This window comes from Antechinus flavipes, chromosome 4 (assembly GCF_016432865.1).
Source record: "Antechinus flavipes isolate AdamAnt ecotype Samford, QLD, Australia chromosome 4, AdamAnt_v2, whole genome shotgun sequence".
In the NCBI taxonomy this organism is placed as follows: domain Eukaryota; kingdom Metazoa; phylum Chordata; class Mammalia; order Dasyuromorphia; family Dasyuridae; genus Antechinus; species Antechinus flavipes.
The window spans coordinates 157,277,586-157,303,063 of record NC_067401.1 but is presented as its reverse complement, the minus strand read 5'-3'; the positions used below and the strand labels follow the sequence as shown (position 1 = coordinate 157,303,063).

Genomic DNA, 25,478 nt, shown 5'->3' with positions numbered 1-25,478 from the left:
GATAGCATAGCATGCAAAGTGCTAGATCTAGGGTCAGGAATGTGATTTCAAATGTGACTTTGATCACATACTAGCTCTGTGACTTCAAGAGAATTAATTATCTCACTTGTAAAATGAAGATAATAGTATTACTGATCCCCCAAAGTTGTTGTGAGGATCAAATGGGATAAGAATTGTAAAGCACTTAGCATATGGTGCCTAGCACATATTAGGTGCTATATAATACTAGTTAACTTATATTATTTATTAATGTTGTCATGCCAAAAAAATTGGCATTTCTGATATTAATTAATACACATTAATCATTAAGTTCTTTTAATTATGCACTTACTTCGATTATAGCAGCGTTAATGGCAGCTTGAAAAGCAACAAAACCTCTTTCCCAATAGCTTGTAAGAGAACATGTGATTTCTCCAAACATCTCAAAACAGTGAGCTTCAAAAGGAAGAAAGGCACAGTTGTTAGAGGGAGTAAAGTCCTTTTACTTTGATTCAAAAGTATATATATCCAAAAATTATCTCAAAGCCTATGATACAGAGAGAAAAATTTTCTCTAAGTTAAACACTAGAAATAGCATAGAAATTCCTTTTATTGATTATATACATTACTTATATGTAAAAGAACATTTGGTTACATGGGTTGGTGGGAGATGATGAATAATGATAATGACTCAAAAAAAGAAGAAAAGAAAGAAAAAATGAGAAGAGAACAGAATGGAATACAAAAGGAGACAGATAGGCAGGTCATTTTTGTTACTTTTAAATTAAACATACACTTTAAAAACATCATGGTTTTAATTTCAATCCCTTTTTCTGTTATTTTTGCATATTGGAAGATTCTCATTTGTTGATATGTTAAGTTCCTAATGAAAAAGAAAATGCAAAAAATTATAGTATTTAAAAATCAAAACATGAATTTAGGAAAAAAGAGTTCTCTTTCATCCAATTCCTCATTAAATTTCACTGTGGTAAAGATTATTTTTGGAAGAACAAGAGGCATCATATTTGAGTTAATGCATGAAATAAATATTATACTTCCTTGCTAATATGATTGTTTCTATCATTTCATTTATAATTCATAATCTGCTGTCACAAAGAAAGGATAAGTATGATTTTATAATGAGAAAGTTACCTGAATGGTCTAAATGTTCCTTCATAATAGGTGTCCTATATCCCCAATTAAACTTCAACTCATAGGAGAAATTATTCATAAAGATGATTCCTACCATTTCAGAATAATTTTTTGGAATTATTGCATCCATCGCCTCTTGATTTGGCATTGGAATGATTTTTCTTCCTGACATTTGTAAGAAAAAAAAATAACCACATAAAATTCTTGCTACAGTGGTACAACATTGTAACCAATTGCTTTAAGTAAAACTCTTTGTTAGAACAAAATAAGTTAAACAGTGAATAAACTGAAAATGAGGTTCAGACTCTAATTTTCTAGGACTGGTAAGAGTACATAGGAAATAGATATTTAAAATTCAATTGGCTGATCTTATGAACCAACTTTGGTCACATAGATACACCAATATAATTTAACTTTGCACAAAATAATTGAAAGTATGACTCATTTAAAATAACAATTACATGAAAAGTCCTATATTTTTCAGGCACCTTAATACATTTCTCAACAATCCACATATTGTAAAAATATCAAATTTGCACAGTACCAGTACTAAAATCACTAAATTGTTTATTTTCTAAGAATCTTTTAATCCAATATAATTGTTTTCAATACCACAATCAGGATGTAACCATATGAATGACTTATTCAGCTGGAATTTGGACTTCAGCCAGCAAACTCATAAAATTGATGAAAATTATAGTTCTGGAGAAGAAAGGGGCATTCCTGTTGGGAGTCACTGAGAATCAAAAGGACATATGTCATACAAACACTTGGGATCTAGATGGTACAGTGAATAGAATGTTGAATGTGGAGTTAGGAAGATCTGAGCTCCAGTCCAGACTTAGATATTTACTAGCTGTGTGAGCCTGAAGCAAATCCGTAAACCTTAATGTGCCTAAGTTTCCTCATATGCAAAATTAGTTTTGTGAGGACAAAATGAGATATTGCAAAGCACTTTGAAAATCTTAAAACGTTACCTACTTAAAGCTATGTTTAATTATTATTATTATCATCATCATTATACAAGCTACAAGAAGACATAGGTATTTAAATTGGATCCAGTGACCAGGGATAAGCCAACATTTTTCAAATGTTTTATTTGTCTATTTTAATCTATTTTTTTAAAAAAAGGTTTCAAACAGGCAGGCTGAATGTAGGATCCAGAAATTTGGAATTTGATTCTCCCTTTTAAACTGTCCATATAGCCCATATAACTCAAAATCATTTTTCCTAAACACAAGTTCTACCAATCACTTTTCTGCTCAAAAACTTGTAGTGACTTCCCAGTCCAACAAGATAAAATACAAATTCCAAATCCTAGCATTTAAAGCCCTCTAAAATCTGGCTATCAAATTCCAAATTTATTTTATTCTATTGTGTTTCTCCCCCAGCAAATATATGCTTTAGCTGTTCTGTGACATCAGTTCTTCATCTCCTGTCTAATCATTTGGGCAAAGTGTTCACCATGAGGCAGCAAAGTGATGCAGTGAATAGAGCCTCCCATCTTCATCATCTCCCAACTGGAGTCAGGAGGACCTGAATTCAAATCTGACCACAGATACTTACTAATTCTGTGACCCTGGACAAGTCATTTAATCTCTGTTTGCAGCAGATTTTTCATCAAACAGAGATAATAATTGTTCCTTCCTCTGGAGGCTATTGTAAAGAGCAAATGAGTTTAGCAGAAGTTCTTTACAAATGCTTACTCTAAATACTTATTCCCTTGTCGCTATCCTTCCTTATACCTGGAATACATCCTACATTACCTTTACCTTTCAGAATTCTTGTCTTCTTCCAAGGTTCATTTTTGATATAGTCTTCTTTATGAAACACTAATCCCACTCCCTTCCATGTATTAGTATTCTCTTTCTCTTTAATTTTTATTTTGTGTATATTCTTAATGTACAGAACTGACCGTGCCAGCCCTTAATTGTCAACCATAATTCCAATGGTTCCCTTTTACCTCCAGGATCACCAGAATATATTTGTCTTTTAAAGACTTTCACAAACTGACCCATTCCCATCTTTCTGGTCTTGTTATATTTTACTCCTTCCTCTCCTGCCTGCTCACCATTGCTACATACTCTTCAATCCAGCAACACTAGTCTTCTTGTTATGTCTTGAACAACATTCCATCTCCTGACTATATAGCTTTTCACAGATTGTTCCTCATATGTGTAGTTCTCCCTTTTCCTTTCTATTTCAAGATTTCACTCAAATCTTAACATCTTTCCATAGAAGGCCTTCCTCAGTCCCTTCTTCTTCCTTCACTCAATTCTCTGGAATTATCTCTCGTTTATACTACATATCTTATGGTTTGTAGGTTGTCTTTTCCATGAAAAGGTGAGATTTTTTGAGCTCAGAGATGATGTTTTTTCCTTTCCTTTATATTCCCTATACTTAGGACAATGCTTGGCTCATAACAAGTATCTAATAAGGAATTATTGGTATTACATATATTTTATTTTCCCTAAGACAAAATAACTTCCATCAGAGCAAAAATTGTTATGTCTTTGTATTTCTAATCCTTGGCATAGTGCCCATTATGCATGACAAGCATTTCATGAACATTTGTTGAATTGAACTGACCATAATGGGAGACCAGTGGAACAAGTTAGGTTTGGAACCCAGGACATTAAAACCAGTTAAGTTGAATAAATGGTTTGTGTGCCTCCATAATTGTTTAATTAGATGTTGGAGATGGGCATTATTGTTCAATCCAAGAGACAGAGTTCCCTTTCTTTGAGATGATCAAATAGGAAATGGGAACTAAGGCAAGGATTCTACAGAGCCAATTATAGGAACCTAGAAATAGAAGAATGTGCCAGTCTTTATTAGCAATGAAGAGAGTGAACTATATATAGGCATTAGAACACAATTAGAGGAACAAATCAAAAGATTGAAAAAAGACTCAAAACCAGCCTATAAAACTAAATGGATAATAGTTACAGAAAGTTGGGCCACTACTTTTCAGAACCTAGAAAAACCTAGAAAAAAACTGAAAAACAAGAATAAAAGAACAAATTTGTGAAATCCATGCAAATGCAGAGGGGCTCCAAAGGCTATGTGCTCAGTCATGATAGCTCTTTCCAGAAGGAGACTGCCAAAACTTTTTTCTTAAATAACTCATCATAACAAGACTTATCTGAGAAGTAACATTTAGGACTTGGCAAGTGATCAACAAAGAGACAAGGAGTGTAAAAGATGAATGATAAAAGGAGATTCAAAAAAACATTAGAGAAAGTAGTTTAGTGGAGCAGTTGGAGGCCAAGACCAGGGTTCAGCATGGGAGAACCATATGAAAAACATTAGTTATTATGTATTTACTAACCTCTGACAAATGCCAAGTAATGTGCTAAATATAGCGAACAAAAAAAAAGCTCACATACTAATGAGAGAGACAATGGGCAAACAGTTACATGTGATATATAGATAGATGGGTAGATAGATAGATAGGTAGATGGATGGATAGATAGAATAGATAGAAAGCAATCTAAGAGAAGAAGGCAACAATTAGGTGGTGGGGGAAAGAGAAAAGATTGAAAAAAGTTCTTAAAGTAGATAGAATTTGAATTGAGGCCTGAAGGCAGATAAGGAAACTAAGAATCATAGACAATTGGGACAGCCAATGAAAAGTTGTGGAGACAGAATGTGGAGTAACAAGTATGAGGAACCTTAAGTAGATCAATGTCTCTGGATCATAGAGTACATGAATGGAAGTAAAGTGCAGGAAGTATGGAAAGGTAGGAAAGAGTTCTTCTTGTATGCCAAATACAGTGATTTATATTTAATCCAAGTTGTAATAGGAAATCATTAAGCAACGAGGTGATGTAGTTACCCTTACACTTTGGAAAAATCACCTTGGTAGTTGAGTGGAAGATGAATTAGAGAGGGAAAAGACTGGAGGCAGGAAAGCCAATGAGAATACTACTGCAGTAGTCCAAGTGAGAGATTGAAAGGACATAAAACCTGAACTAGAACTGTGGCTATGTGACTGGGGAGAAAGAGTCAGATATGAGATATTTTGTGAAATTAGAATCAAGATTTGGGATCAGACTGGATAGATTTAGTGACTGAGAATGAGGAATTAAGGCTGCTTTTTTTTAAAACCCCAGCTTCCTTCAAGGTTCATATCAAAAGCCTTTTCTTCCAAGAAAATTTTCCTGATCCCTCAATTCTCAACGTAACCAAAACCACCAATGTTACTTTGTATTTCTTTTGTTTTGTATCATGCATTGTATTTACTCTTTTGTCTTTCTCCACTCACTTCTATATCCACCCTCTTCCCCAATTTGTATTCATTCTCAAAAGTACCTCAAAAGGAGGTAACTACCTTGAGTCATGGGATTCCATGTTGATGCATCCAACTAAAAGTCTTGCTTATAATTACCATTATGTATGTTTTCCATTAACAATCAACACAAATAGCTCAAAACATAGAAAAAACTTAAGCACAAAACATTCATGGATCACATTCCACAGGCATCTCTGGACTAAACTGACCTTATCTGCCTGACTATATCTTTTAAGGGGCATGGTCAATCATTGTTCACCAATAACCTACTTTGGACTCAATTAGAAAGAGGAGTTCATTTTTCTTAAAAAGATAAAAGAATGGGTGCAGCTAGGTGGCGCAATGGATAGGGAACCAGCCCTGGAGTCAGGAGGATTTGAGTTCAAATTTGACCTCAGACACTTAATACTTTCTAGCTGTGTGACCCCTAGACAAGTCATTTATCTCAATTGCCTCAGGGGAAAAAAAAAGATTAAAAGATAAAGGAAGGCTGATACCTAGTTAATGTATTCACATTCATTCTCTCTGGTTATATTTTATGACTATCAACTGAGATTAAGGAGAAACCAAGTTCTCCCTCCATATAATATTTTATTTTTAACAGTTTCTATTTTGTCTAAGAAGTACCAGGACATAGTATGGTGCCTGGCATATAATAAGTATTTGATAAAGAATTGATGAATTGAAATAAATCGAGCACTGAACTTTAATAATTTGGATATCACTAAACTGAAGGGAAAAAGCATCCATTGTTAGAGGCAAATATGATACAATTTTTACAATTATGTAGACTAGGGATTCTTCATCTGAGTTCTGTGAACTTTTTTTAAGTTTTGATAATTGCATAACCAATATAATTAATTCCCTTTGTAATCATATATATTTTAATTTAAATATTTAAAAACATTATTATGAGAAGGGGTGAATAAGGTTCACAAGATTCTCAAAGGGGTCCCTGCCACAGGAAATATGTTAAAGTCCTCTGATCTAGATGCTTTATATATATATAATACATATATATGCATATATATGCATATATGTATTTATATGTAAATAAATACATACATACAAAATCTGTGTAATAAGTAAAATGGTCTAGTGAGATATTTACAGTCACAGGTGTCACTTGATAAAATGTCAAGAATGCTACATTTATTCAAAAAGAAGACAAAAAATAAAAGGATTAGGGGTAGTACTAGATATGTACTAGAAAATGTTTTTATGTAAGAAATTCCAGGAAACAAAGATGGGAAAATATGGTGGAGAAACATTAGTATAAGGTTAAACAGAAGAAAAAATAAAAGCAATATTATCATTGGAAGATATTTAAAACCACCTGGAGAAAAGAGGAGATAGATGGTGAATTTGGAAAACAGATCATAAAACTGGCAAGGAGTAGTGAGGAGCGATGTTATTAGTAGCAACGGGGAACTTCAATTATCCAAACATCTGAAGAATCATCCTCTCTGCCAAAAGTAGAGCAGCTGATATATTTAGTGACTCCATTTGAAAGAGCTGATAGTCTAGCTTCCTCTACTTCCTCTCTCTTCCTTCTCCTCTAGACCTATACATTCTAGCTTTTGATCTAATCATACAACTGAAATTGTTTTCTTCAAAGTTCAATTTTCAAACCTAAACTTTAATTTTAAAAACTTAAAAGTACAGTAAGACTTTTGTAACAACTTATGGATATGCATTTATATATGTTTGTGTATGTATAATATATACAAACATGTGTCCATATAGTTAAATACATGTATATGTATATATCCATATACATGAATATACAAATATGGTATCCCAAAACTCTGTGTGTATGTGTGTTCAACTGTAATCTTTTTCTTGAGCTACAGTGCTACATTACCAACTGCCTATTGGACATATTAAATTGAATATTTCAGAGACATCTTAAATTCCTCATGTCCTAAACAACTTATTTTTCACAAAAACCCTCCCCTCTCCCCAAATTTCTTATTACTCTTGAGAGCACCATCATTCTCTAGGATACCTAGGCTTACAACTTTATTGTTGTACTTGACTCATCACTCCCAGTTATCCCATATTCCCAATCTGTGGCCAAGTTCTGTCATTTTTACCTTCAGAAAATCTCTTATATATGCCCCCTTCATTCTACTAATACATTCAACACAGGCCCTCATCATGTCTCACCTGTACTGTTGCTATTTTTTCTGATTTCCCTGCCTCAAACCTTTCCCAACTCCAATCCATCTTCCATACAACTGACAAAATGATCTTCCTAAAGTGTTGGTCTGACCACATCTCCCTGCTCCAAAAACTCCAGTTCCTCTCTATTATCTATTGGATCAAATATTTAACAATTAAAGTACTTTACGATGATAACCCTCTTCCTTTCTAGTCAACTTGCATTTTATTATCCAGGCATAATATAATCTTGCCATATGGGCTGACTTGCTGTTCCCCACACATAGCAATGTCCCTCACATTTTCTATCCCTTTGTGTTTGTACTAGCTGTTCTCTATACATGGAATGACCTGCTTTCTTTTCTCTAATTCTTGGCATCTTTCCTGCTCATATAGGCATACTTCAGGCTCAAATACTACCTTCATCAAGTCATTTTTTCATACAAGTCATTTCATTCTAACAAAAATATTATCCTTTTTTTCCTAATCTTTTGTTACTTTAAAACTTTCTTTTTATTCCCAGTATTTCACACAGTGTCTAGCACACAGTGAATATGGGAAAAAAATTCATTGATTGATTAATTTTTTAATTTATCCAAAGAAGGTCGAGCAACTAATCAGGAGAAGTTCTATTCTGGATCTGATTGTCACCAACAAGCCTGATCTGGTTTCTAATGGTGGAAATTATAGGAACTTAGATAAGAATTATGGAAACCAAATATTGGAATTTGTCACTAAGAAGTAAACAACCTGACATAATTGATTTCAAAGGTTAAGAAAAATGATATGTAGGATCCCATTAACTGAAATTTGATTTAAAAAAACTTAACTTGGAAAGGATAGAATAAAATTCTGAAGGCAGAAAGAACAATGCTATGAGGAAAAGATATCTATCTGAAGTCGCTGAGGTGCCCATAGAACTTATTAACCAAGCTACATATGTATATATGTACTTTGCTTTGTTTTTGTTTTTTTAAAACTGTTTCCCCCCTCTCTCTTTCATTCTTACTCTTTCTCTCTCACTCTCTGTTTTTTCTCTTTCTCTATACACAGCTTTGTTAATATATTATCTACTTTCCACTCATATAGTGTCCACTGAGGGAGATTCTCATTACACCCTCAACATCTCTCACCTGAATTTTTTTTAAAATCTTAACTTTGGTCTCTGTTTGAAGACTTTCTCCTGAACAATCTATCCTTTACATGGCTACCCAAATCATCTTCTCAAAGCATAAATCTGATCATATCATTCCTGTCAGTGAAAACCTTTCAGTACTTGCCATCAGTTTGAGGATAAAATATTAACTCTTCAACCTGGCATCTAAATCTCTTCACAATCTGACTACAATTCACCTTTTCAGACTTAGACATTATATTGTTCCTCTTTACACATTCTGTGTTTCAGTATAGTTCATTGTCTAGGAGCTCCTCAGACTCAATATCTTACCTTCAAGCATTCATTCACTCTTCATTTTACTTCTGTGATTCTTTATCTTTCTTCAAGGTTTAATTGAGACCCCTATATCCTCTGTGAAGCCTTTCCTTGATTGTCCTTAGTTGTCTTCTTGACAACTTTCCTCTTGAAATCACCTTGTTTTTATTTAATGGTATACATTTTGTAACCATATTCCCAGGTAATGTGAATGTTTTTTGAACAAAGGCAAGTGATTTTTGCTGTTTGTTTTTGTATCTCCAGTTCCTAGCACAGTGTCTTATACCTGGTATATACTTAATTGGTGTTTGTTGAATTGAATTTAAAAAATTGAACAATAATATCAGATATTACCCTCAGGTTAGTAGACAACACACCTTTCATGAAGGGCGCAGTTGCCATTTTATCCATGATCTTCTGGGTTGTATTGGAGATCGGTGTGTAAGCAACCACTAAGTCAGAGTCATTAAATTTATCTACTCGACCCAGGGGCATGGGAGACAGTTCAGAAAAGTGATTAACTTGATTATATTTTGAAAAGAGGAACAAATACAATAATAGAAGCAATGAGATGAGCCATTCCTACAAAGCAAAAGGGAAATTTTAAAAAATTGATTGTGGTCGACAAAAAATAGAACATTTATAATAAACATCTTTTTTCAGTGGATCCCAACCTTTGTACAGGATAAGCGCTTTTTTTTAATTTAAAAAATTGTTGGAGTTCATTTCCCTCCCACCACCAGCAGTAATCTCAGATTTAGAAATGGAAAATACCACATAGGTAGTCTAGTCCAACTTCCTTATTTTAATGAAATTGACACCTAGAGGGCTAACCAACTTACTAAGGTCATATAAGAAGTAAGTAACAGAGAGAGGATTTAAACCAACATTTCTACCATATTACATCACCTTTTATTTATTGTACTATGCAACTAATATTCACTGATTAAAAAAAATGATGGGGAAAAGCTATCCCATATGTTAGCTTATAGGAACACTTTTGTAGTCAAGCTTTGAGACAAAGAAACTCTCACCCTTATCCTATCCTTCCTTAGAAAAGAAGGAGTTGTGGGAAAAGGAGACTTGAGAGTTTGGAAAAACAGGAAAACCTTCTAAAAAGCTGAGCATGGAAGTAGGGAGCATGCTGAGAGATGACATCATGGTCTACTAGATTTGGACAAATCCTGTAATTCAACAGGAGTCCCAATTCCATGAAAATGCTTGAGTCACGGCCTCTAGGGAACTCTTCTATATCTAAGCAAAAATAGTTCCTCTCTCTTCCAGCAAGTAAAGTTGCTAACTTGTCTTTTTTTAAACTATTATTTGAATTTAAATATGCATTATCTATTATAAAATTCAGTTGTCCCGCTGAAATGCTAAAATCCATGTGTATGTTATTTAATGATTGCAAATAAAAAGAGGTTAAGAGAGAAAGTTTTCTTTATTTTGGAACAAGAAAAAAGTGGTCATCAGGAGTTGATCTAAGGACTAAAGCAGTTGGTCTAAAAGTAGGAAAGATTTATTAAACTGTTCAAGGCTGACATATGAAGTCAGTTTTCCACAATTGCTAGAAATAAATCAAGAATGGGTAAAAGAGAAGACTGTGAGAAATGAGGCATGAGTGAGGGTATTTTCCTTTTTATATTACCAGTGATTATTCTTGGTGATCTGGGTTTGAAAGGAAAGACTTGCACTTGAGAGAGGAGCAAAGGAAAAGTTACAAAATGCCAGGACACTTGCAGCTCAGGTTGTTCTGACAACTAGCACACCTATGTACATTAGAAAAATAACTTTATTTGTGCGTATAGTACCACACAAGTCACTTAATGTATTTGTGCCCCAGTCTTCCTTATATAAGAAATAAGATTTTTGGTCAATGTTCTCTAAGGTTTCTTTCAACTCTAAATCTATGATTTCATCATTTATTCAATATATAGGAGACATATTTGTGTATTTGTTATATTGAGTCATGATGCATATTATCTTGAAGCAAAAAGACCAAAAAAAGATCAAAATGATAATGCTTGATAAATTTATGGATTCTTGGGTTACTAAATCTCTTTACCCAATCTAGCAGGCATCATCCATCACTAGGTTGGGATCCATAATCCATTCAATTCACTAATGCTGGATTAGACAAAAGTTAATTCTAAAAGAAACATCATTTTTATTCTCATGGAGTACATGTTCTAAGGCAAAATATACTCACACAAATATAGTATAGAAAAGTAACAAAAGATTAGGAAAAAATGATAATATTTTTGTTAGAATCAAGAAAGATATTTAATTGAAAATGTAGCTTCCATTTACTCTCTTTTTTTTTCAGCCTTTCATCAATTTTTTTGGTTCTTTATCATACATTCTTTGATATGTATGTTCTGACGCTGGAGATAGTAGCAAGAGACCCATTGAGGTCTTTCTGAGACTGAAGATATGTATTCTGCTTTAATACTAGTGTCAAAATGTTTGAATTGAATCATAAACTGCTTGGGAAAAAATGCTGTTGCTTTTGAAACATTCTACCAGTAAGTGGACTGCCACATTTTTTTTCCCTTCTTACAACCTCTTTGTTTCAGTAAGAAACAACAAAGATCTTTGATACAGTGATGAGAACTTGAAACTAAAAAGGTCCCAGGATTAGCTGTGTGCATACTTAGTCATTTTGTCTAGTCATACATAGCCCGTAAACCAGAAATATTTTCTGTTTAAAACTGTATGACTCGAGGCAGCTAGATGCTGCAGTGGATAGAGTACTAGCCCTAATCCAGCCTCACATTCTTAGTTCTTACTAGCTGCATGACTCTGGGCAAGTCAATTAACCCTAATTGCCTTGCCAAAAAAATAAAATAAAATAAACATAGAAAGTTATGAAATCTCCTTTCCTGCAGATCCCCAAAATATTTATTAAATATTTATTTCTCATTTTAAAAAATGAAAATGTATGACTTTTAGAAATATTATTTTTTAAATATTGCTTTCTCGGTTTCTGCTAGTCAGTAATGTCATGTGTCCTTTCATTTACTATTGTCTCAAAATAATCCACTTGATAAGTTTCTCTACTATCTTTTTTGTAGGCCGGGAAGCTTTGGGCCTTTGCTAAATGGAAAATTTTAATGAAATTCTGATGCCTGGTAGATTAATAATTTGGGGAACTGCTATATCTGCTCTATAAATATAAGTGCTTTATATTTCAGAAATTAGACTTCTTTAATTTGCAGTAGTTTCAATTATAAATATAGTCTTATTCTAGAACATTTATAATTTGAGCACAGCTAAAATCAACAAATCAGTTTACTCACTAGAAGCAGAGTTCTGAGCAATATACAAAGAAGGAAAAGGATACATGCAACCAGAAAGGAGCACATTTGCATGCTTTTTAGATGAGTAGAAACAGATTTTGAACCATACCAAGATGCTTTCTCTTTTCATCCTCCATTTTTTAAGAAAGTTTGTATGCAGCAGGGCCTGAGTTTGCTGACACACACTTATATGTCTCTCATTCATTTTTGCCTGTTTAGTAAGAAAGAGAGGGAAAAGAGAAAGTAAATGAAATGGAATGTGACCTTAGGGAAAATGTTATGCCAAAAAAACATAACTGCAAACAATTCCATTAGTAAATCTTTTCCTAGAAGAGAATATTAGTTCTCTATCTGTTGCAAAACATCTTTCACAACCTCGAAAAAGGGATGCAGAACTTTTCAAAATCATTCCTAGATAGCATTAATAATTCTCCCTCCAGGGACTTTTTATTTATTTATTTGTTTGGTTTTTTTTTTTTTTTTTTGGGGGGGGAGAGGTAAAGATGGGAGGGAAGTGTTCACAATCCTTTCAACCAAGGACATTGTAGTTATTTTTTTTTATTGCCTACTTCCTCACTTTTAGCAAAAGCAAAACAAAAACTGGAATACGCTAAATGATGCAAGTTTTTGACTAATTAAGGAAAAGAAAATAACCTTGGAGGAATGAAACAGCATTTCAATGTTGTTTCTAGTCATGCAGTATTTACTCTGGGAGTATGTTTTCACTCTGGGTGGAATACTAAATTCTAGAGTTCAAGTGACCATTTAGTAAATTATTACTATAGTGTATTATTAATATGGTGTATTATGGGGTCTAGGAGAGCAAATGATCCTTCCCAATTGCATATAAGCAATAGGCAAAAATATATTCAAACACTAAAATTATAAAATGAGTTAAAATAATGGTAGTTTCCCATTTTAACAAATCAGTTTCTACTTGGTAATTCTTTACTCTTTGTATTATGATGAAAATTCCAGAGCAGAAATCATAAAACCCTCAATATCATATTACCTCAAGAAATCTCACAGGAAGTCATGTCAGCTAGAAATAATAAATGTGTAACTGTGATATAATAATAACAAAAATATTGATTTCCCTTTCAGACTAGATGCCTGGTATTTGAAAATAAAAAATGTTGGATTAAATTCCAGTATTTTTAGACTGAGACTAAGAAACAGAGGAAATAAAGACATTTCCAATTTGTTAACAGAAAAATCTCTTTAAAGATTGCAGTTAACTTCTTTCAAAGTTAGTAAAATATTGATGATCAAAATGATGAAAGGAAAAGCTGCTTTTCTGAATGCTGCCAAAAACTGTGATGCTTCCTTTTTTTAATCTTAAAAATATATTCAAAAATCAGTCAGAACTATAAATGAATTCATAAGTTAGCTAAATTTTCATGAATGGATCCATTAGCAAATTTTATTTTAATTGCCAAAATCTAAGGTCATCTCTATACTCCTAACTGATCATTTTAAAATTGTTATTTTTATACACATTTAATACATATAATATCAAATAATTATAATTAATAATTCTTGAATAAATGACTGTTATAACTTCCAATCAAATGTTTGTGTATATGTCATTTTTATTCAAAAAGTTATCATTCTACAAATAAAAGAAGAAAATAGAGTTGAACTTACTTGCAGGAAATTTGGAGCAAGAAATCCAGAAAAAATGCTAATCCTTGAGTCTCTTTATATCCACAAGAATAATCCAAAGTTCTTCATAGCTTCCTCCACATAATGCTTTAAAAGTTTCCCTATTTTGAAGAACTCCTCCTCAGACTTCTTTCTGAAAAGGGGTTATGGTCTCAATTCAGTCAAGCTGCCAAAATATACTGTTCACATGATGACTTTTGTGCTGTTTTCCATTTCTTTCTCTCCTAGTTACTTCCTCTGCAGGGAGATAGCAGTTACAGATGTTTGGCTAAGAACAGCATTCTTGTAAAGAGAAATCCCACTTTTGTTCATTAGGTTCTCTTCTTCCAGGCACAAAGGAGAAGTCACAAAATTTAAAATTTAAAAGCATAGAAACTCCAGCATATTTAGAAAAGATGTCTACTGAGAAAGAAATAGCATGTTTCCAATAAGAAAAATGGACAATTTGCACAAGTTTAAACTAAGATTCAGTTGCACCTCAGGCAAATGATGCTAATAAAAATAACAAAACCCAGTCCCCACTTATTCCTTTGAATGGTTTAGAGTAAATGAACAGAAAAATGCCAGACCTTAATGATTGCCCCATAATTACATTCAGTCTTCAACTGGTTTTGGATAATTGCCTAAACCAAACAGACTCAGAATTGTGAATTAACCCTTTTCATTCTTGCAGCACAGCTAAAAAATATAAATATATTTACCATTCAGATGTTGATGTTTGAATTGAATGTAATGAAAAGATGTCAAATATCTGTGAGGTTCAATTGGCTTTAAGAGAATAGCCTGTAGAATGTGTGCAGGATTTTCATTGCAGTAGACAATGTGGAAGCTGCAGGGACTCCTCCTAACCTGATATAACTCAAAGCTAAACAACTTTACTTTGAGATGACAAAGTGCTCAAATTGGCTGCAGAGCTGGAATACCTGATGAATCAGTGGATTTATAAAAAAGAGTCATCACACCTTCAGTCTCTCTCTTCCTTTCTGGTTAAGAAGTATATAATGACTGTTTTGTTTTCCAGAGCAGTAAGGGACTTGAGTAGAGAGAAAGAAGTAGCTTGCTCTCCTCAATTCTAAACTGTGCACAGATGTCATCCAAAGTACATGCTTATGCTAAGCAACAATCAGCTTTGCTTTAGTTTGAGCTGTATTTCTTATTTGTTCCTTCCTGATCTTAAGTAAATGAGTATCAAAACATATATAAATCATATATGGTCGGCCAGAGAGGTCATTTGTGAATTTGAGAGGGTTAAAGGTTCCATGAAGTTGGATCTGAATTGTTAAAGGAATCTCCAAATCAGCTCTAGCACTTTTAAAGAAGATGGCTACCCACAAGAGGATAAGCCCAAACCTGGCTGTTTTACAAACTGAAGTGTACCACCCCTCCCCCAAAAAAAGTGTTTATATTGCCCAAAACTGAGACAGAATATAAAATAACCAATTAGCAGTCCTTGAAATTGCTTTATATTCTGATAAGGTTTATTTTTAAAATTTATTGCTTTAAATAGTTGAACTCTTTAAAAAATTTAAAAATAAAAATAAATAAATGAATAGTTGAACTTCTCCCATTGCTTCTTCCAATTGAATAATAAAAGAAAAATTATAATAAAATGTATAATTCAGCAAAAGATTCATATGTTGCACATTTTTGGACATGTATTTTAAGTCCATTATCTCCATCAAGAGGTGTATGACATTTTTTATTTTTCCATCCTTTGGACTTGTGATTCACTATTACACGGATAAGAGTTCTAATATATTTCAAAGTTGGGATTTTTAATAATATTTTATTTTTCCAAATACATGCATACATAGTCAATATTCACCTTTGCAAAATCTTGTATTCCAAATTTTTTCCTCTCTCTCCCTAGCCCCATGATTAAACATGTGCAATTCTTCTAAATATATTTCCATATTTGTCATCTTGCACAAGAAAAATCAGATCAAAAAGGGAAAAAAATGAGGAAGAAAAAAACAAGCAAACAACAACAAAAAGATAAAAATATTATGTTTTGATCCCCATCCAATCTCCATAATTCTTTCTCTGGATGTGGATGGCTCTTTTCATCACAAGTCTATTGGAATTAGCTTGAATCACCTCATTGTTGAAAAGAGCCAAGTTCATCAAAGTTGATCATCATGTAATCTTGTTGTTGCTGTGTACAATATTCTCTTGGTTCTGCTCACTTCCCTTAGCATCAGTTCATGTAAATTCTTCCAGGTTTTTCTGAAATCAGCCTGCTCATCATTTCTTCTAGAACAATAATATTCCATTACATTCATATACCATAACTTATTCAGCCATTCTCCAACTAATGGGCATCCACTCAAATTTCAGTTCAAACATTTTTGCATAGGTATGTCCTTTCCCTCTTTTATGATCTTTTTGGCATATAGAAATATTTTTCCCAGTAGAAATATTGTTGGATCAAAGAGTATACACAGTTTGATATCCCTTTGGGCCTAATTACAAATTACTTTCCAGAATGGTTTGATCATTTCAGAACTCCATCAACCATGCCTTAGTATCCTAGTTTTTCCACATTCCCTCCAACACTTACCATCTTTTCCTGTTATCTTAGGCAATCTTAAAGGTATGAGATGGTACCTCAGAGTTATTTAATTTGCATTTCTCTAATCAATAGTGATTTAGAGCATTTTTATCTGACTGGAAATAGCTTTAATTTCTTCACTTGAAAATTGTCTGTTCACATCCTTTGACCATTTATCAGTCAGAAAGTGGCTTATATTCTTATAAATTTGAATCAGTCTTCTATATATTTTAAAAATACAGCAGAAACACTAGTTGTAAAAGAGTTTCCATCTTTCTGCTTCCCTTTTAATCTTGGCTGTATTAATTTTGTTTGTGTAAAACCTTTTTAATTTAATGTAATCAAAATTATCAGTTTTGCATTTCATAATATTCTTTAGTTCTTCCTTGGCCACAAATTCCTCTCTTCCTAACATATCTGAGAGGCAAACTATCGCTTGTTCAGCAAATTTGGTGATAATAGAACCCTTTGTGTCTGAATCACAAGGCCATTTCAACATTATTTTGGTATAAAGTGTTAGATATTGGTCAATGACTATTTCTGCCATACTATTTTCCAATTTTCCCAGAAATTTTTGTCAAATACTTAGTTTTTATCCCAGGAACTGTAGTCTTTGGGTTTATTAAATAATAAATTACTATAGTCATTGACTATTATGTCTTTTGAATTTAACCTATTCCATTGATCCACTACTCTATTTCTTGGCCACTACCAAATGGTTTTGATGACTGCCACTTTATAATATAGTTTTAAGTCTGGTACAGCTAGATTACCTTTCTTTGCATTTTTCCCCCCATGAATTCCCTTAACATTCTTGGGCTTTTGTTCCTCCAGATGAATTTTGTTATTTTTTCTTCAAAGTTTTTTTCATTATAATATTGTTGTCATTGTGCAAATTATTCTTCTGGTGCTGTTCATTTTACTATTTCAATTCAAAAAGGTCCTTTCAGTTTCTTCTAAAATTGCTTCATCATTTCATCTGAAACAATAATATTCCATCACAATTATAGACCATACTTTGTTTAGTCGTTCCCTAATGGACTTAGTTTATGGTTTTGAATTCCTATGGGGAAAAAAAAACTGCTGTAATTTTTTTTTTCTTTTTTCTCTTCCTTTGTCTTTAGAGGTGTAAGTCTAGTAATGGTATGTATGGAAAGTATCTTGTTATACATGAAGGGTATCTATATCTACAATTTAGTAACTTTGGGGGCAGAGTTCAAATTCCTATCTTTATTTCTCTCAAAACTGCATTCCTAATTGTCCACACTTTCTCTGTCATGACACAGAACTCTCTTAATGCTATAAGTTTATCTTCCTTTGAACTTCTTATGCTGGAAGTACTTTTCTTTCCTGCATCCTTTTCCTCTGACTGCTTTCTTCCAGAATCTCCATTTTAAGGAGGACACAGCCTCTTTCTCTGCTTGCTTCCTCTCAGACAGAACTTCTGTTTTAAGAATATCCATATTTGTTTTCTCCCCAGGCTGCACCCTTGAGCCTCCAAATTCTCTTTACCATGTCCCTGGATGGGTATTCTCCTGTCTTTCCTCACCATCTCCTTTTCAGCTTCCATTTAAATGCTGTCTCTTGAGAACAGGACTTTTTTTTTCTGCTTGTATTTATATTTCCAGGGCTAAGGACAGTACTTGATACACAATAAATACTTAATACATGTTTGTTGAAACAAGTTGATATGCTATCCAAAATGGCTAGAACCTGCCAACAACAGAGTACCTATTTTCTTAGATTTATTTTATTTTTTTTGCCATCTTTGATATGCACATCTAATAGATGTGACAGAATCTGAGAGTTCCTTTGATTTGAATTTCTCTGATTATAAGTAATTTGAAAATTTTTCACATATTTTAGTAGCTTTGAATAATTTTTAAAATGTCACCCACCTCCTAAGAGAGATGAAATTAATTCTTAGTGAACATAGAAACATACTTTTTTCTTGCTTTTTATTGTGTGTTTGTTTTTTTGCAACATGGATGACATGGAAATATATTTTGTTTAACTTCAGAGGTATAATTAATATTATATTGCTTGACTTCTCAATGGCTAGGAGAGGTTTGGGAAGAAGGGAGAGAATTTTGGATTTGAATGTTAAAAAGAAATTAATTTTAAAAATGATTTCTGCTTTGAAGTACAGTTTAAGATGTGGTAGTAAAAGAATCTGTTCCCTCTAAATTTTCCCCATTATTACCTTTGATATTCTTTACATTTTGTTCTTTCATATGAACTGCAATATTATTCTTAGCATAATTTATTGGTAATATGACTGAAGTGACATTGAATAATTCCACATAGATAATTTTTTTCAGTTGTATTATATTGGCTTGACCTATACACAAATAGTTGGCTTTGTCCTTATTTGTACAAATGTATTTTATAATTGGATTCATACAATTTCTGGGTGTGTCTAGGGAGAAAAGTATTATATACTTTCTATAATTATTTTGAATGGAATTTCTCTTTCTACTTGCAATTATTTTTTGTTGGTTGCATACAAAAATAAAGATCTTTAATGCAGACTTAATTCATATCTTGAAACTTCTTTATTGCTTCATGTAATTTTTAGGTGATTATAATTTTCTAAGTACAAAATGATATCATCTGCAAAAAATAATAATTTTGTTTCTTCTCTGCCTATGCTTATTTCCTCAATTTTTTTTTTTTTTGCATTTTACTGAGGTAACTAGCATTTCTAGCTCTGTGTTAAACAATATTAGTCGCAATTGCTTTATCTCTGATCTTGTTGAAAAACCTCTAACTTTTCCCCCTCTAAACCTTTTTCCCTTCCAAACTTTCCTTTTACTATTGAGAGAACCACCATAATTCCAGGCCCCTAAGCTCATGACATAGGTATCAGCTTAAATTCCTCATTCTGTCTCATGCTCATTTCCAATCTATTGCCAAGCTCTGTCATTTCTGCCATCAAAACATCTTTGAAGGCCCTTTCTCTCTACTGTTACCACCTTCGTGTAAGATCTCACAAGTAGAATTGCAATTACCTACTAGATAGTCTTCCCTGAAATACCTCTCCCTTCTCCAGTCTAGCCTTCCCTCCCTTGTTAAATCATTTTTCTTAAAGTACATTATAACTTCATCACATGTGACTACCTTTGTGATTAAATCAATTGTGTTTATATAATTATTAGTTTTTAAATGCTTTCTGTAAGAAATTTTTCCCTTTTTTTTTTTTTTGTTCTCTTCATTATCACTTTATTCTAAAAAATATTTGTAGAGTATGGGCTAGCTCCTTGGATGGCTTCAGGGTCAGCCAGAGTCAGTACAAAGTAAAGTCCTCCGTCTTTAGAGGGAGAAGTGGAGGAGGCAGGCAAGCTGCCATGACATCCAAAGATATCAGCAGACTCTAGCCTCTCTCTTCCTCATCCTGCCACCAAGTAACTCTCCCTTCTCTTCCTTCACCTGCCAATGTTTGCCTACAATTGGCTTACTACCAAATATTCAGCAAGCACCAAAGGTGAGGAGAGCCATGATCCAAATATATGCTAATAAAACCATTGTCTCACATCAAATAGGTAATTAGCCTTAAGTGCTCTGCATTCTCAAATTCAAGTATACCTATTCAGAGTTTCAGTCCTCTACAATTATTTTTTAACATTAAACATACATTTATTTAGTCCTTCATTGGAATTAAACTTTGAATGTTAACTAAGAGATGCTGGTTTTAGAATCTGTCTATAACATCTTAGAATACAATAGTTCTAAAAGCAAAACATAAAGACTTATAAGCAAAAATATCTTACTTTGCAAGGCTTGAGGCTATAATTCTTTTGGGAGAGAATGAGATTTTGGCAAGATAAAGGGATTTGAAGTTTTCCTAATGAGAAGAACTGACCTGAGAACTTGGAAATACAAATAATAATCAAGAGAATTCTAGAAAGAGAAATACATTTGAACAAATAGAAGGAACTAAATGATGATTAAAAGTTAACATTTTAATAAAGAGTTGAGGCAATTGTCTCTTCAGAATCTTAATACTTTCGAATGTCACAAAGGAAATTAAAAGGAACAAACACAAGATCTGGTTATGCATTTGTACTGATTGTTGCCATTGTTTATTGTGGAAAATAATGATGACCAAAAGCTAGCCCTGTTTTAGGAACAGACCAAGTATGACCAATCTCATTTCCTTTTTGGTTAGAAATACTAAAGTCTGTATGTGAAGAAAATATTATAGATATAGTTTACCTAGATTTCAGTAAAACTGTTGATGGAGTATCTCATCTTATTATGGTAGAGTGGATGGAGAGTTGTGGACTAAATCATAATTCAGTTAGATAGATTCAGAACTGGTTAGGGAATCAATTTGAAAGAGAAGTTTATTGTTCAATGTCCCTTTGGCAAGAGCTCTCCATGTTATTGCTACAATTACATTTTTATCAATGAGTTATATAAAAGAACAAACAGTATTCTCATCAAATATTTAGATGATACCAAGCTTAGAAGAATTGCTAACACAATGGACAAGAGATTCAGAATCCTAAAAGTTCTTCACAAGCTCAAAATTTGCCTGGAACTAATAAGATATGATTATACAAAATTATCTTAAAGTCTTAAATTTGGATTCCAAAGGACAGTTTCACATTTCAGGAGAGGATAGGAATGATTACATAGCAGCTTATTTCTTTAAAAAATCTATGAGTTTGATTAAAATATAAACTCAACATGAGCTAACTATGTGATGCAATAGTTTTCCAAAAAACTATATTCTTAGGTTGGATTGAGAGGAACAGCTTCTAAGATTATGGAAATGAAAATCTCTTTTTACTCTGTCTTGTCAGGGCTGACTTAAGTGGTCACTTAATTGAAGTAGAACATTGAAGGAGACTGTTCAAGGAAGACTACCAAGATGTTGGAGGGTCTTGAATTACTGCCAGATGAAGATCAGTTAAAGGAACTGGGAGCATTTTACCTGAAGAAGGGGGGACTCAGAAATTATATTGATGTTCAAACATGTTAAGTATTATCAGGTTTAATAGAGTCAGTGATGTGTTCAATAATTAGCTTCATCCAGGAAAATTTATATACTCATAGCACATTTTAAGTTTCATCTGCATTATTAACATTTTCTCTATCATCACATTTATCTTAAGTCTAGACAATCGACAAAACCAATCTCTGATTTGTAGCATTTGCCTTTTCCCAGATGTATATGCTCACACTGAAAATAATGTCTTTTGAGTACCTATACCAGAGGAATCCAGCATGCCCCTGAGGAAATATAAGTCTTGTACTATTTGACTTCAAAATATAGAACTAAAATGTTAGCCAAGAGGTAAATTTAGACTTGATCTGAAGAAAAAACTTACATACAATTAGAAGTGTCAGAAAATGGAGTAAGCAGCTTAGACAGCCAGTAGGTTGCCCTAACTTGGAAGTCTTAAAGCCGAGTTCAAAAGACTTCTCAGTTTTGTTGTAATATGGACTCCTTTCATGTATTATTGGTTGAGCTAAAAGGCTGCTGAGGTCCCTTCTGACTTTCGAAATTCTTTGATTCTGAGGGATTCTGTTATTCTATTGTAATGAAGGTTTACTGGAGCATAAAAGTACAAGCAAGACATGCACTGCATAGTTTCAGTTGTAGTAACCACATGGAAGCTGGGAGATGTGCCTACTTCTATCCAGGATGACTAAGAGGAGCATCTAGGTAATAGTAGAGAGAGTACTTGGCCTGGAGTCAAAAAAGAGAATCTAGCCTTGGGCACTTAGTAAGTAGCTGGGCAAGTCACTTACCCTTTATTTGCCTTAGTTTCCTTATTTGTAAAACAAGCTGGAGAAGGAAATGGAAACCTTTGCCAAGAAAAACCCAAATGGGATCACAAAGAGTGAGACACAACTGAAATAATTTAACAAGAATGGGCAGAACTCATTCTTTAGGGATCGCACTCAGAGTATAAGTAAAAAAGGTAGTCCCTTCATTCATGTCTTATTCTTTGCCTTTTGTCTTGGAAGGAAGACAGCTGCTCTGAGATGCCTCCCCAAGAGCTATGATTGAAACAGGTTGGCTTCCTTGCACCCAGCTTTAGTGATTGTGAACATATTTCCACTTCTGTCTCTGTATGGTGGGCAAATCAGTATCCTGAGATAGAATTGTCCAGATTGTGACTTTGTGAGTTCTGGGAAGTGGCAACTACTGCGTCAGTATAAGGGTCCAACAAAATCTATTGTGACATCCACTACAACTGTGGTGGCTGATGACAGTGGAGACAGCTCAATTGGAAAAGGAAAGACTAAAGAACCTGGAACAAAAGTAATATGAAACTCCAGCAAGAATAAATCCCTTGTGGCAGAGAAAAGCAGCATCAACTATTATTCTAAAAAGCCATTGGCCCTCAGGGTGTATCAGAGAACTACTAGACTAAGGGGAACTTCTTAAAGAATCTATAAAAAAAGAGGAGGAAAAAATGTTTAATGTACATATTCTAATTTATTCTCTCTATGTATGCGTCACTATCATTGACATTTTAGAGTTATATGCCTCAGTAGAATTGGAATCTGAATCTAAAGATCATTTTAGTTATTTTCTTTGCACAACTCCAAAATGCTATCAATAATGGTTAGACTAATTCTTAGTTCCACCAACAGTGATGATTGACATGGTATCCTAAAGAAATTTTTTTAAAGCTTCAAATGAATTTGACTCTAGAATACCAAGCTTTACTCAGGGATATGAAAGAATTTTTCTCACCTGTAGACATTCACACACACACACACACACACACACACACACACACACACACACACACATTTATCAACAAGTTACATTGTCTTTGAAAATAACCAGTAGGATAATTGCTAATTGGAAAAATGTGTTCTCATCTTTCAAATAGTCATAAAATGGATATATGGTTTTTGTCTGGTTTTCATTTGGTTTTGGAGACTGGATCTTTTTCTCCCATCCAGGCTAGAAAGCCTAATTCCACTGCTGATTGGCATTGGAGTTTTGACCTGCTCAATTTCCAACCTAGACCAGTTCACGTCTTCTTAGGCAGCCTGGCTACTTCCAAAAACCCACTCCAAGAACTTATCAGGTACTGCACATAGTTCGGACTCACTTACCCCAATTATTCCTCAATGATTAATATACTTCTTGTTAATACTACTTAATATACTTCTACCTTATAATATTCTGTCCCCCATCCAGTGATTCTGAAGACCAGGTTGCCATTCTTCAAGTTCTATTATCTATCCTTATTCTCTTACTCCTATTCCCTTATTCCCACCCCCCTCAATCCATCCTACACATTTGAACTTTTAGTTTAAAGCTATCTTAGTCTCCCAATGTGATCTCTAGATATCATATTATATCTTTTCCTTTCTTACTCCTTCATCTCCTTGCACTCCCTCACATCTGGCTCTCTCTTAATAATAGTTTCTCTTTACAGAATGTGAATTTGTACTGCCTTTCTCCCCCACTAGTCTAGTTAAGGGAGCTGGCATATTCCTTGCTCCCCACTGCCATTTCCAGGGTCTCTATAACCAGAAACCATTCGTAACTTCTCCTCCTTTAGGGTTTACTCAGTCCATATTTATTAATCAATCAAAATTCTGGTAGCTGTTGTGTACAAACTTCTATTTTTTCAATTAGTTCAATGCCTGGTTCACAGTCTCTCTCTATTCTCCAATTCCTGCCCTTTAGGGGATTTCAACAAATATACATATTGATCCTCCTTCAACTTAATCATTTTTCATGACCTATTATTCCATCTCACCATATCTTTATACAGAAATGGTCATACTCTTCATCTTGCCATCACTCACTTATTCCCATCCCCATATTCCCACCCCCCCAATCCATCCTACACATTTGAACTTTAAGCTTAAAGCTATCTTAGTGATGAACAACAAATGTTTAAAACTTTGAAAATCTTTTTTCTCTTCATAATCTGATGTCATTCAACCTCTCCTTACATTCACAAAATTATCCCATTCCATCATGTATTCTCCAATGTACTCCATCCTTTATCATCCCTATTCACTAATTTTCAAATACATCTTGTTTACTGGCTGATTTCCTACTGGCCAAAAATATGTTTGTCTATAACTTGTTTGTACCTAGCTGTTTGCATGTTATCTCCCCCATTAGACTGTGAGTTCCCTGAGAGAAAGAACTGTTTGTGTTTTGCCTTTCTGTGTTTCCCCATACTTTATCACAGTGCTTGGCACATATTATAAGGACATAATAAATGTTAGTCAATCTGATTGATTGACCATATGCAAGTGCAATAGCAGGTATTCAAACAGACTACCCACAATGAGATCCCTTTACAGTTACCACTAGAGTACTATCTTTTCAGTAAAGTCTTAGAAGCCCCTTTAAAGAGGGCACTTGACAAGATTCCTTACATTTTATTTCTAGTTAAGTAATCTTGGTCAAACTGATTTTCATATTATGGACGAAACTTATCTATGTATGTACGTAGAAAACAGGAAAAAAGAGACCAAGAGAAAGAGAGAAATGGAAGTCTATTAAGAAATAAATTGTAATGAGTTATTCCTGACTCTGGAATCCTTTGCAAGAAAAGATTCAATGTGGAATATTTCAGATAATCATAATTACACAAATACAAGTCTTGTCATATTTTTCACCTATAGGTCCAGAAGGAACCAACTCACAGTCCTGGCAACAAATCAAGTCCAATTCAAGTCCATTTCACCATTAGTTATCATTTGTTCCTTTCCTCCTAAAAAATGTTGTGGAAGTTGTTAGTTGCTACTACCACTCCTATTTCTTCCTTAAAATGATACTACCTCTGTGTAAGGCTGTCCCAGGCCAACATGTTTTGGAAAAGAAAGAATAGAACAAAGAGTCTTAAAATTAGAGTTATAGTACCTGCTTTCAAAGGCCTATTTCTCCCATTTAATAGCTGTGTGATCTTAGCCAAATCACTTATTTAACTTGTTTCAATTTCTCAA

The 25,478-nt window shown here is 33.5% G+C and overlaps 1 protein-coding gene across 1 annotated transcript in view; it reads right to left on the bottom strand.

Moving 5' to 3' along the window:
- The window catches only part of LOC127560551 (ATP-binding cassette sub-family A member 10-like), a 109,707-nt gene extending 95,585 nt beyond the window's left edge, over window positions 1-14,122 (bottom strand). Inside the window, exons 1-5 of the mRNA XM_051995227.1 lie at window positions 13,967-14,122; window positions 12,429-12,530; window positions 9,398-9,602; window positions 1,132-1,296; window positions 332-435 (exon numbers count right to left, since the gene is read on the bottom strand). Coding sequence (XP_051851187.1) covers window positions 332-435; window positions 1,132-1,296; window positions 9,398-9,602; window positions 12,429-12,524 — 570 coding nt within the window. The 5' untranslated portion in view covers window positions 12,525-12,530; window positions 13,967-14,122. The remainder of the gene's footprint in view (window positions 1-331; window positions 436-1,131; window positions 1,297-9,397; window positions 9,603-12,428; window positions 12,531-13,966) is intronic.
- Window positions 14,123-25,478: the final 11,356 nt, after the last annotated feature.